Source organism: Rhinatrema bivittatum, chromosome 4 (genome assembly GCF_901001135.1).
Source record: "Rhinatrema bivittatum chromosome 4, aRhiBiv1.1, whole genome shotgun sequence".
Taxonomy (NCBI): Eukaryota; Metazoa; Chordata; class Amphibia; order Gymnophiona; family Rhinatrematidae; genus Rhinatrema; species Rhinatrema bivittatum.
This window is the reverse complement of record NC_042618.1, coordinates 140,988,322-141,002,317: the sequence shown is the minus strand read 5'-3', so window position 1 is coordinate 141,002,317 and position 13,996 is coordinate 140,988,322. Positions and strand designations below refer to the sequence as shown.

At 38.5% G+C, this 13,996-nt stretch overlaps 1 protein-coding gene across 3 annotated transcripts in view; it reads right to left on the bottom strand.

Moving 5' to 3' along the window:
- FOXA1 (forkhead box A1) overlaps positions 1-11,390 on the bottom strand; it is a 79,676-nt gene extending 68,286 nt beyond the window's left edge. The window contains exons 1-2 of one of the 3 annotated variants that reach the window (XM_029598903.1): positions 11,078-11,390; positions 7,063-8,275 (exon numbers count right to left, since the gene is read on the bottom strand). In XM_029598903.1, coding sequence (XP_029454763.1) covers positions 7,063-8,275; positions 11,078-11,149 — 1,285 coding nt within the window. In that variant the 5' untranslated portion in view covers positions 11,150-11,390. Of the gene's footprint in view, positions 1-5,792; positions 8,276-11,077 lie in introns of those variants that run through there. The other 2 variants (XM_029598906.1, XM_029598905.1) reach the window with 2 other exon arrangements.
- Between the last annotated feature and the right edge of the window lie 2,606 nt (positions 11,391-13,996).

The window sequence follows — 13,996 nt, the reverse complement described above, 5'->3', positions numbered from 1 at the left end:
GTTACTACAATATGTTGCTACAGTAAGTAGTATAAGGTGAAATAATGGATTTAACAACTATATAGCAGGAACATTTTTCCGTTCATTTGATATCTCACCGGGGCAAAATAGGAAATAATCAGACATTTTAAGTCTCTGTATATTATATCATTATTATATCCAATATGTTTGCTTCACAGTACCGCTGTCTTACATAGTTTAATAAACTCATAACGAGCTGGCTGCATTGTATGTCATTCGACTGGAAGCTACTGAGCAAAGAATACTACCATCTATCATCTGCATGCATTAATGCATAAATGTTAACGTATTCTAAACATGAACACCAAATATGTGCAGCTATCTTAAATATTGAAGCTCTATTTGTGCATGTTATTATTAGCAATCACTTTGTATAATGTTAGTATCCTCTAGTATTTCTATTGCATAAATACTTGTTTTATTTAGACAGGTTCTTCTCATAAACTAAACAAATGGAAGAATAATATCTTGACAGATTTCATCTCACAATTTCGTAGCTAAACATTCCACTATTGCAAAACAAAAGCAAAATCTCACTTGTGTAAGTGAACTGCAGTATATGACTTTATTTAATTCGTTTGTAGTTACCAAAGCCAAAATTACCTATTCAGTTATTCCTAGCTCATACATAATTCCAAACAAAAAAATATAAAAGTGATTAAGGCAACATTTTACAGTGGCATTTTCAGTTAAATCATGAAATGCTCAGTTTACACAATTTTAGTTCATGCACCGTCAGCAAAGCCCTTGAGGTGAAGGCTTGGTTCAACTACTTTAGTTTTGATTTAACTATTGATTAACTATTATAGTGTGATTGCATCTACTTTGGAATTATACAACTTTCATGACATTGTGTGTCTGTATTTATTCCCGTTTCTAGTTTTTCCTTAGTTGCTAAAATCTTAGTATTTTTTATATTTTTGCTGTGCTTATGTAAATATATCCTCAAATTATTCCTATATGTATGTCAACACATGTATAACTTATTTATAATTGCACTTATACATTCACACAGACATATATATAAAGTACACACTTGCAAATATAAATAGTAAAGTGCAATTGTAAATATGTTATATATGTATTGACAGCACACACACACATACTGAGAGAATATATTTTTTTCAATATCTTCTATTATATGAACATAAATAGATATTACCAGAATATTTGAAATTCTTTACTTTGTGATGATAAAAAGTTGTTGCTTTTAAAATTCAGTTATTTTTTATTTGATTCTGCAGAATTCTTTTAACAACTTGACCCTTTTTATTCTCAAATGTATTACTTTCTTAACATTTCCATTGAACATTTTTTCATAGGTTGTTTTCTTTCTTGAAGCATTTTTTTTCCTCAAAGACAGGAAAGGGTTTGCTGTTTTGCTCCTGCAATCAATATAACTGTAAAATCAAATACGAAAAGCCCCGGAAATGCCAAGTCAGGTGAATTTCAGGCAGGCTGCTAGGAGGACTTACCCAACTGTATCAAAGCGAAAAAAAAAAAAAAAGTATTTTAAGCATAATTAACAAAATGTGAAAAAAAGAAAAAAATCCACGCTAGAAAACTCTTTGTTTTCTTTTACATTAGCAGAGAACTTTGTGTACAAATTTATTCTTCCCTTCTTTTAAGCAGAACCAGAATAGTTTATTAAGAGCAAAGAAATGAAATGCAGGTTATTCCATCAGCTTCAGACTGAGTCCGGTTTTTTTTTGTTTTGTTTTTACCAACTAATGAATCAATTTGAGCTTACAAAATCTATGTAAAATAAAAGATTTAAACGAAGCAAGTTATATAGATAGATTTAATCTTTTATGCTCCATTTTTAATAACTAGCTGCATTGTCCTTTAACGTTACAAAACAAGAGTAATTCAGTTTCATAAATTTACTCAATTTTAAATTTAATCAAAGTATACCAGAAAGAGTTGCTTCAGCTGATAAAAAAAAAAATTGCAGTAATTCGACAAGTATTTTACAACTTAATTATACCTTTTAGTGATTTAATTATAATGCACCGTCAAGCCTATTTAAAGAAAACATATAATGCACTTAACAACCTTGAAATTGTGCGGCGTTTTGGGTCGTGCAGGCATAAACTCTCCGGCATTCCCTACAGTAAAGTTAGCTGCAGGTGAAGGACAGCCAAACCTGAAGGTGTTCACCCTGGCTTAGGGTTAGAAGGATTGAAAGTGCTTTGACCGATTTTTAATTTACTTGAATGATTGCTTAAATTTCGATTTGTAAACCAAACTCTTAAAGGCTGCTTCTTCAGTTTTAAGGGTGTTTTCTTACGGAAATCTGTTGGAAGGCGCCAGAGGAAGGACTAAAGAGATCAGAAAAAGAGCCATGTTTCTTCCTCTCTGTTGACTTTAAGTCTTGAACAGAACAAAAAGCTAAACTCTCTTTAAAAATGCTTTCTATGGAGGTAATGGAAGCTTTCTCCTTGGGTTTTGAGTCAGTGAGTCTGTCTGGGATCTTTTCAACTGTGAGGAACACACACATCACACATATCACACACACACACAAACTTAATATGTAAATATATTAAAAAGGGAGAGGCGTTTTTAATGCTATTACATCTCATTAATTAAACCACTACAGAAATTAAATTCTGCAACGTAATTGTTTTTCTACTTGGTGACAACTTATCTCCGTTATTTTATTTTGGCTGCATGTAATGAAATGTATCACAGCAATAAGAAAGCGAATAATATCAATTAGTTTTTCAGCAACTATTTGTAGACTGTCAATGTAGTTAACAAACAAAAATTAATTCAAGAAAGTAGAAACAGCTTGAGGTCCAGAGAAAGACATTCACCAGATTCTAGATTGAAAAACTTTGGCCAGTAGGTAACTTTCTAGCTTGGATATTAATATTATTGCTTTCCGCTAGAAAATCCTCGTGTCCCAATTAAATGATCTCAGAAGAGACTTGTTCAAAATTCAGTGTAAAAATCTATCCCTGCATATGGACAAGTTAAAATAAATGCAGATTTGTTTCTTAAAGAAAAAGAGACAAAGGAATAATATTGTAGGTCAAAATTTCCTTTTTTGGAGCATTATAAAATAAAGCATATAAAGAGCTATAGCTATAAATTGCATTTATTTTGTGCATAGATCTGCAGATTAAACTCTGACATGACGATTGAAATGATACAGCCGCAAAATATGAAACGGATTCAAGCAAAGTTCCCGTTTAATTTCTCTCTTCATTACAATTTTTTATTGAAAATTATTATTGACTTTTTTTCTCCACTGTTTTTAAGAAATGTCTGTGGAACTCAGTTTGTCATGTTTCTGTCCTGCCCGTCAGGGGGCAATTATAGAATAATTATGAGGATACGGCACTTTTTTCTTAGGTGCTCGCACTGAGCGGAGTGATCAAAGTGAAATGTGTTGAAGTCCACCCCGCCCCCCGCCCCCTGGACACAACTGGAGCTCGTGCAGGAGCGCGCAATTCGGCCTTTCGGCGAGGCTGTGCTGGTTACTCGTGCTGCGAAAGTCAATCGGAGGGAGACTGGCAAAGAAATAGCCCAGCTGCAACCTGAACCTATTATTAAAGGAGCATTTTCTGATAATACAGTAACAATTTGGTGTATTATTACATGGGTGGTAATTATATCCTTCATTTTAAGCCCCGAAGCATAAAAGATGACTTGAAAAATAGGTGCATGTGTACATGCACAGATACTAAATATAGTGTGAAAATATCTGGAGAGATTTAGGAATGTCACCTTCTCAATATCTAGCTAAATAGAATACTTTTCCCTCGACAAATATATTCTTTACTATATTAAACAAAACCAACATGTTTTAATTTAATTTGTTCTTTTTTTCTATTTGGTTTTCAGGGTTGAATCCAATCTTTCTCACGTTTTTCATCAAGTTAAAAACCTTGTGGAAGGGGAGGGTGGAGGAGGGCTCCAGTTTTGCTCCAGTGCAAAAGTTGCTTCACTTTTGCCTCAATGTTATTATCTTCATTAAATCTGGCACAAGTTTTGAACGGAAGCAGAACTGGGACAACGTTTTAATAAACTAGCCCCCCTAGTTTTAGAACAAAATTGTCTGAAAGAATCAGCGCCGACAAAAATTGTTCTAGGTTTAGGGATTAGCCTAATGCTCCTGTAAAGTTCCGGAATTCTCACAGCTTGAACTCTAAAATCGGTAAAATCAATGTAGTTCGTTAATACATCTGCAGACCGAATGCGCCATTATCGTTTAGTAATAATGCATCTATTCTTTTCTTCCAATTTCACCAATTTTACGAAAAAGAAAGTTTGACAGTTTGATATGCTCTGGCCCTTTTGTGTCCTGGGTGGATGCCCCTTGGTTGCAGGAAGTAAAAGGCTCTAGATTCCAAATCTTTGCCTTACATAAATCTTTTGACAGTAAGGCCCTCCCAAAACTGGAAAATATGATTCCATAAAACTTTCAGAAATCAAAGTTTTGGGTCATAAGGAATGTAAAAACAGCACCAGGATGCCTACTGGAGACATAGAACCTACTCACCTGGATTGATTTGTCTGTATAAATTAATGCAGGGCCTGTACATTACCTGCACATGCAATAACTATGGTGGTGACAAGACAACAAACTTCATCCCTAGTGCACTGTCACAAACCTGGGACCACAGAGCTCATGTACAATTCTGAGTGCAAAAATGCCGAATGGCAATGAGATAGGTGTGCTAAGTTGCTAAAATTAGATATTAATAACAAAAAAAAAAAGGCATTACAATTTGATACAAGGCTATTGAGCCCTATTGAAAAAGCGCTGCACTACGACGGTACTGGCCTCAACCCTGCAGATTACAGAATGGGTGGAAGTAGATTTTTCCTTCCAATATCTAACCAGATAAGAATCCTCCCAAACTGTTTTAACGGCCACAGTTTTGTATGGCAACTCTCAAGTTTTGAAGGTGAACATTTTAAAACATATACTTTATGATCAAATTCGTTCCTCCTTTTTCAGCAGCAGTTAACTCTAGAGTAAAAAAAAAAAAAAAAAAAAAGAGGAGGCAGGTGCTGCTTTTGTTGTAGATAAAATTATACAACCTGCCAACATGTTTCATCAGATTTAAGTTTAATTATAAATCAAGACCCTCTTGTAAAGCACACATTTTGGTCACTATGTGCGACCTCCCCTAAATTAAACCATAGTTAAAGCCCGACGTTAGTACTAACTTGTAAACTCGAGTTCAGACGTTGCGCCTCTGCTATTGCTTTAATATCAGGGGTAACACGTTATAAAGGAGTTCCAGTCTCAAACAGCTGCATCAAATTAATATCCCTTTAAACTTTACCATCTAGAATTATGTTTTACAAGATTTTAAAAGCATGTGTCTAAGGAAATTCCTTTTCGAAAAATATAAGGCCTTTAACTATTAACATATTCCATGCCTTTATAAGGATTTCTATCTATAGATGTCTCCAAATAAATAAACATCAATCTTATAATACAGAAATTAATATGTAAAAAGCATGTTTTCTTTTGTAAAAAGAAATCCATCTGCTTTTGAGTTATGTCCTCAAATATTTCCTGGTATAATTCTCAACAGTAGAGTCTAATTAAATATCCTAAAAAGAATCACTGATGAACTGTCATTAAAATTGTTTCCTTTTAACCTCATTAAATACTTTTTACTCTCCAAAAGTTTTAGAGCATCTCCATATTCTTTTGACATTAATTCTAGAGAATTTGAAATGCAAAATAATAGTAATAATTGTTATGGTCATTATAAAAATAGCATAATAAGAAACTAAACAATCAAATGCATATTTCACAGTTTAAATTCTCATTTTTTATTTTCCTATTTAAATCAAAATATTTTCAATTACAATTACATTTATAAAATTAACAGATTTTTTTTTAAAAATTTGTCATTTTTTGTAATCATTTAAAGCAATTTCTGTCGAAACCAAGGAAAGTTGGAACCATGCAATAAATTAAGAATATCGAGAAAGCACATTACATAATAATAATAATAATAATAACAATATAGACCCGTTTGGCTATACTAACACCATGAACAAAAAATGTGGAAAGTGCATTAACACTGGAGAAAAAAATAGCACACCCGGTAACAATAGAGAGAGCTGGTTTGTGTATTGAGGAAGAGGATGGGGGAGCAACCCCACATTTGGTCCAGAACTGAACGGAAAGATGTTGCAACCAATTGTCTACATTTTAGAATGACCTATTTTATGTGGCTTCTTGCAAACAACATTTTCTTGAAAATAATAATATGGCCTAACATTGCTTTAGATGCTACACATTTAGACCAGGTTCTCTCCATTTTGTTAATTCAATGAAATAACTCTATCTAAACCAAGAGGACATACTGTTCCACACATGGTGAGTATAATGTCAGTAATTACTGGAGGAGGGGGTGAGGAGAAGGGGAGAGGGTTAAGGGGATGATATTATCTGTGGCCTTTGTAACTTTATCCCTATAAGATAACAACTAGCAAAAATAAAAAAAACAGTATATAGTATACAGATTTCTCCAATGTTATTTACAATTTTTACATAAAGGAAGAGCAGAGATAAAGCAAACTGTTTCTGTGTTTTTTACATTTATTTATTGTCTATTTCACAGCAAAGTTGTCCTTCAAACATGTTTAAAAAACATCTGTCTGTATTTGCTTCTTCATTTTGTGTTGTTGTTGAAATTCGTATTGCCACATTTAGTGTCTGTAAACTTGCAAGAGATTATAGAATAGGATGGGGGATGAGGAGAGCACAACTGAACATGTTTACAAAGTCTGAACAAATTTTAAATACACTCTGCAGAGGCTCTGGAGATCTGGAGTTTATTGTAAAAACAGAGATCCCCATAGACCTACTATTGAGTTTGTTTTAATAACATACACAAATTCTCCTTTTAATACAGTAATAAAGTAACAGTCCTTTTGCACTCAGTTTGCAAAATGTGAAAATCAACAAGTTTCTCAGGATATGCCTTGCCTTCCTGGGTACAATGGGTAAAAATGGCCCTCTCGAACCACACTAAGAAGTATTTAGGACAGGTCTGGCATACACACCTTGATAGTAGGATGGTTCCAAAGCCGAGGGCTCAATGCTATTCCTCCCGGTCATTGAGCTGTTGCCCAAAGGCAGGCTGGAAGGGATGGAGGCCCCATAGGAAGAGTATTGCTGCAAGGCTTGCTCATAGGCTTTGAAGTCCAGCTTGTGTTGCTGCTCAGATGAGGACATAAGGTTGTTGATAGAGAAAGGGTGATTGAAGGAATAGTGCGGGTCTCCCTTCAAGTGAAGCTGAGACTCATGAGCCAGGGAGTGAGGCGGATGAGAGGAGTGAGGGACCGATGCCAAGGCAGAGGATCCCACCACTGCCCCCACAGAGGACTTCAACTCACTGTTGTGCTCTATGCCCTGAGGGCTGGTGGAGGGGTTGGAACTGGTGATGGAGGTGGTTTCTAGCTGACTGGATTTATTGTGCATTCGGTGTAAGGGGGAACCAGAGTCAGAGGTGGAGGCCCCAGAGTGCTCCTTCCTGCCCTCCTGATTGCTTTTGCTAGCTTTTTTCTCACATTTGAATCGCTTTTGTCTGCGGAGGTAACAGCCATTTTCAAACATGTTGCCCGAGTCCGGGTGGAGGGTCCAGTATGAGCCTTTGCCAGGTTTATCAGGAGATCGGGCCACTTTGACAAAGCAATCGTTGAATGATAGAGAATGTCTGATAGAATTTTGCCATCTCTGTTGGTTTTGTCTGTAGTAGGGGAAAAGATCCATGATCCATTGATAGATCTCACTCAGGGTCAGCATCTTGCTTGGAGCCTGTTGAATTGCCATTGTGATCAAAGAAATGTAAGAGTACGGAGGCTTGGCATGAGGATAGCTTCTCCTAAATGTCTTAGTGTCCCTTGTCCTGTTAATGTTGGCTGGAGCATATGCCATGGGGCTCATACCTGTATTCATGCTCGAATAGGGGCTCAGGCCATTCATAGTAGCTTGCTGGGCTGACATGGCATTCATGCTGGTGGGGCTAAGTGCTGTGCCCATAGCAGTCACCCCGGCTGCCATACCATTAATGGCATTGCTGGAGCTGGCTGACATCCCGGCCATTGCGCTGGGACTTAAACCTGCTCCAAGTCCAGGATTAGCATAGGACATATTAAAAGAGCCGGAGGTCATGTTGCCACTGGTACTCATACTGTTCATGGTCATGTAGGTGTTCATAGTGTTCATCGATCCCAACCCATGATTCAGATTGCTAACAGGAACAGAAGAATAGGCCTAGAGAAAGAGTAAGCAATAATACATTAACATATGGTAAATATGGTATACATGGGAGACTTAGAGTATCTATATTTATCTAACCATTCTAGAGAGTTTGTTAAAGCAGAATTTGACTGCCATAAGGAATACTATACTGAAAGTACTTCAAGGGACAAGACTTCAGTTGTAATAACCATAGTTTATTACAAAGGAGTATGATATCGAGGAATATCTATGCAGAGTAAATAAAAGTTATCAGATATGTGATTGGCAAGCAGTAACCCCCTAACAATCAGCAGGTTTCTTCCCCAAACAAAGAAGAGCATAAAAAGCGTAGCGTACAGATTCCATTATGTGACCCTGAGCAATAGTGCCAGCAGTTATGTAGATCGCCAAATGAAAAGTCATTTTCGGAGTTAGAATACAAAGCAAGCCCAGGGATTAGGAGGCGTTCTACTCAGAAACAAACCGCATCACTTTACAATCCAGGGTCTGATTTTGGGTTAATTAGTTTACACCATTGTTTGATGAGATATCGCTTTAAACGAGATCATTTGCAGAGTAACACAGAGGTGAGCAAGCCCCTACCAAATGAACAAATGTCAGTCTTTTAGTTTGGAAATCTTTAGTGACACTTAATGTTAAACACTGTCGGAACAGATTTCTTTTCCCCCCCCAACAAAAAAATCAAATTAGTTAAGAAAGGTAACCGAAAAGAGCGATTGAATGACCCCCAGTAAATGAAATACCACGAACGGTACAGGCTTTTCGCCCAGACGTCGGCTCGGATCATTTCATTTGTTTTGTAACCTTTGGTTAGCCGCTCTTAAAAGTAAAACCCATTTCTCACATAACCAAGACGAAATATTTCCACTTTAAACTCTCACCCCCCCAACATAACGAAATACATTATTGCATGAGGAAGGATGTTTCAATATATTCTAGTGGGGTATTCCTTGCAAATAATTAAGTTGTCAGTATTACTGCTGTCCACTAATCTGAAAGGAAGAGTTCTCCCAAAAATGAAATACCAATTATTTCGGAACCTGGTTGCAATTCTAGCTTTCGCGACCAGTATCTGATCTAATGATAACATTTCTTTCTTTTTTTTTTTTTTAGTTTGCAGCCTAATTTGTCTCCTGAACCAATATTGGCGCTTCCATCACACCGCACTGAATTTTCAATGAAAAAGCAGTAAATGCTCCCCCCTTTGGTGCCTCTTATGGAAACAAATTATCTAAATAATTTACATTTTTGCAAGGAACCAAGCTCAGATAAAGTAAATTTTGCATTCAATACAGGTCTTTGCGATTCTGGTTTGGAGTCAAAGCTTGCTATTGTTGTCACTTATCTTTCCTAATTCGACTTCATTTTAAATAAGTGAAAGATTACTTTTAAATAGGATTTTGAAATAATAGCTTCTTATCCCTGCAATTACGCTTCTGATACTGGTTTCCCATAAAGCACGATCTGAATTCATCGGGGATGAAAAAAAATGACAGGCGTCGGGTAGCACCTTACAGACGAACCAATTTATTGAAAATGCTTCAATCAATCGGGCAGTCTGTACGGTGCCACCCGACTCCTGGACTAACACGGCTATCACTCTGAAGAGCAGGGATGAAAGTAGGCAAAATAACCAGGCTTAAAAGAAAAACGGATTCTTTGTATTATGTTGAAAACAACCGTAATCAAAAAGGCAATAATAATAATTTTCCTAACACAAGGAAGAATCACCACAGCACAGCAGGATGCTAAAAGAGGTTAAACTCTTAACTTGATAATAATAATAATAATAATGCAGGTATAAAGTCAATTGTAAGGATGTGTTTCTTTTTGCATTATAACTTTAACGGGCAATAAGATGAACATGCCTAAGTTTAGGGCTTCTAGTTTACGTTTGTTTACAGACTACACCAAAACAAAAGGCCTCTACGGCCATTATCTGCTAATAATCCTAAAGCAGGAAGGAGAGCAAAGGCTATTTTTCCCAGTTTACTTTGGATTTTCTCTAAGTCATACTGTGTGTGGGTTTTGTTTTGGGTTTTTTTTTTTTTTTAACACAAAAACATAGAAGCAGCGACATTTATTTTTAGCAGCATAGTTCTCTATTCCGATTCTGGGAGATCCGCAAAAAGATATCTGATGGCCAGAAGAAGTTCGTGCACTCTCTCTGGTAAAATGAGAGTTAGCCTTTGGAAACGCTCCGGATTTAGGCTGGCACTTTCCCCATACTGTAAAATTAAAGTAAAACCGCAGGGGTAACGCACAGCCCTGCCGCTTCCAGTCTGGGCAGAGGAGGGCAGCACTGCCTCAACAGCTCCATCTAGCGTAAAGTCCGCCGCTTTAGAAATACCAAGGAAAAAAAAAAAAAGATTATTTAAAGTACAAGTTTACCTTAAAAAGTAAGTTCACATACGCTGCCATTAAGGCTGGGGCTTGTCACATAGTTAACTCCAGTAAATAATTATATTTAGATGGTTTTACATTACTATACCTAGCAATGCCTCTTTTTGAATCACAAACTGCTCTGTCCCACTTAAGTTTCAGTTTGAGTTGCAAAAGGCAGAACTCAAATCGTTTCATTTACTACTAGGAAAATCAACGGTGCTCAGAACTACCGCAGCATTTAACAAATCTGTTCAGTTTTACAATCAGTGTTTTTAAATGAACTCTAGATCCTAGCAAGGCGCGTTTGCAAAGAAGTGCGCATCAAGTGTGCTTGCGTGCAGCAGTTTCCAGTCTCTTCCTTACTCCGGTCTTCATTCTAAGCAAAGGTTTTTCTGACGGGCTTGCGGGGTAGCCTTCCCCTTTACTCACCTCCTGGGTGTCGGGGTAGTAGCTGTTCCAGTCTGTACTTTCATGCCCTTCCATTTTCACAGCACCTAACATTATGGATCCAAAGTGCCTGTTTGTATCATCCAGCCTCTGGGACCAAGGAGAAACGAGAAAAGAAAAGGGGGGAGGGGAAGGGAGGGGGAAGCAAGGAGGAACCCAACCAAAAATGTATCTGCTGGTTTGTACAGAGTCTTCCTTTTGGTTGCTCTTTTAAATCAACCAGTAAAAAAAAAAAAGTAGAGCTGTGTGGCCAGAGCCACTTGAGAAGTGAGGAAGTGGAGAGACTGCGCCTGCAGTTGAGTTGAGCTGATGTGGATCTTACGTCGGGGGAAGTTCCCTCCTCCTCTCCTCCCGATTTGCTGCTCGCACCTACACAGCCAGAGCTGCACCTGCACCCAGGGGGACGCCGGCCTGCAGCGCTCGCTTGTGACCAGCAGGGGGCGGCGGCCCAGCCGCAGAGCGCAGCTCCAGCCTCCCCCCCCCCCCCCCCCGAACACGGGGGAGGGAAAAAAAAAAAAGGCAGGGAGAGCTGAGCGGAGCGCCTGCGAAGAAAAGCCGAAAGAAACCCCCTCGTACAGGAGGCGCCCAGCCCTCCCGGCAGCCACCGTCTGATTAGAGATCGCCAAAGGTCACCTCGAGGCGCAAAGGGAGCTGCGCAAAGAGCAAGGGCTGCCCGGAGAGATCGCAAACTCCCCAAGAGCCTCGCGGCTTCTCTTTTGCACCGATCTCATTAACCACCCGAGCTCTTCTACGTGGTGTGGTTTGGGGGCTGTTTCTTGCTCGGTCTTTCTAAAAACTAGTTGTAAGAACAGGAACAAGGAACACAATCATGCCGACTTACTGGCATTTAACTTGGAGTGGAGGTCTCTCCTTTTAGATTTTTTCAATGAGTGCGTGATCTGCTTGTAAAAAGTCGTAGTACACCCGCCCGATTTACTGTAATGACCCAAAATTTCTAATATTCAATAACATAAATGCATTTATATTTCTGGAACGCAGACTTTCGGTTTTAAGCTTTGAAGGTTTTTTTTTTCTCTCTCAAAATGTGTACAACTTAATGGGAGTAAAGTTCTTTTTTAATTGCAATAGCGGTAAGCGTACATAAATTAAAAAGGAGCCTGACAAACTCAGATCATTTATAAGTAAAACAAACCTCTTGTTTGTCTTATAATCACGTTACATGGTCACATTATTTATTCTGCAGTTTTGGATCCTTTGAAAATAAATAAGAATAAAGGGAAAGAAAATAAATGTCTGCACTAATCATAATTACCATATTCCGCATACGATTGCATAGCACTATTATTAGTATTTATAATAAGAGTTAAATTAGTCATGTTAATGGTAAGGAACCAATTCCCCAAAACACTGGGTAAACATTTCTGGACATGGTCGTGTACTGCTTGCATTATTTTTACTTGTTCTCTTTACCAGCAATTTGCTTTCAGGATATGTTTTCTTGTTTTATCAGAACTACTTTCATAGCGCGATTTCCTTGTCCAGGGGGACAGCAGAGGCTGCAGGCTGGGTCTTACCTCTGGGAGTGACACAGCAGGCTGGAAGTTGGGTGCTTATTATCTCTGGGAGGAGTCACACAGCAAGTTACAGACTGGGTGTCCAGAGATAACTGTCACAGGCAGTCAGAAACCGGGTGCGACAGAAGCACATACACAGCGTTAAAAGGTCCAAACGGCCCCCTTCCTCAGCATAGGAAAAGGGCCTCTGAGGAGGAAAGTGAAACCGAAAGCTTCCTTGCCAGCACCAGGAAGGAGCTGCAGTCTCTCAGGGTACAGATGACAGGGAATCATGGGGCCACTGGGGAAATCCTTCGGGGTGAACGAGAATGGATGCGTGGAGGAAAGGATTTCATTGCTGGGAAATACTGTGACACCGCTGGAAGACAAAGCAAACAAAATAAAATCACTACTAAACTTGAAAAGGGACTTGGAAGATGAAAATGGAATGGACGATTTTTAAAGATTATTATGCGGGTACATATGCATTACGCCATGGAAACTGCTCGCCCTCTGTTTGGGTAAATAATGCATATTTTTAGCCATGGGGCTAAGGGCTGTTCCCCTGTGTCCGGATGTGCTTTTCCCCGCAGACCTGCCCTGCACAAATAGCAGCTGCAGCGTCCCCAGGGCCTTTTGTACTTGCAGATCTGACTGGTTTGGATTCTCAGAAGGAAACTCTACCATGAGCTTCTCTTTGAAAATTAGCTTGCATGTCTGCCGGTACTTGTGGACCTGCAGACTACTCCAGCTAATTAAAATGTCCTCTCAATAGGAGTCGCAGAAACAGTTTTGAGAATTCCAGAGGGAACTGAAGGTGATGATCCAGTTAAATTTAGGGCAACATTTCTGTCAAAACTACTAAAAATTCAGTTTATGAAGGACTTTGAATATTGAAAGAACCCATAGAATATCTTCCTGTAACAACAGGAACAAAAATGACCTGAGATACTCTCAGCTACTAGAAGTCCTAAAAAAGTCATAATACATAGAGTCATAGAAAATGAGGGCAGATAAAGACCAAAACGACCCATCCAGTCTACCCAGCAAGAATCTCAGGATTGTACCTGCCACTCTGGGCAGGTCACCCCATTTCTTCTGTTTAGGGTTGTAACCCTGGGTTCATCTAGTCTGCCCAATAAATACAGTTGTACCACTCTGCAAGGATATATCCTATTTGACAGCCATAGAAACATGACTGCTTGTAGGAAATCACTCCTTATCCTTTTGTTTCTTCCTCATTGGTTCTCTACCATCCTGAGTGGATGAGCATTAAGAACCCATAATTCACCACGCCCCCGCCCCCCTCCCCCACACCCACCCATCCATGTCTTTGTAATCTGAATAGCAGAGTCTGTTGCTTGAATATTTAGCCTCCTAGTCCTAT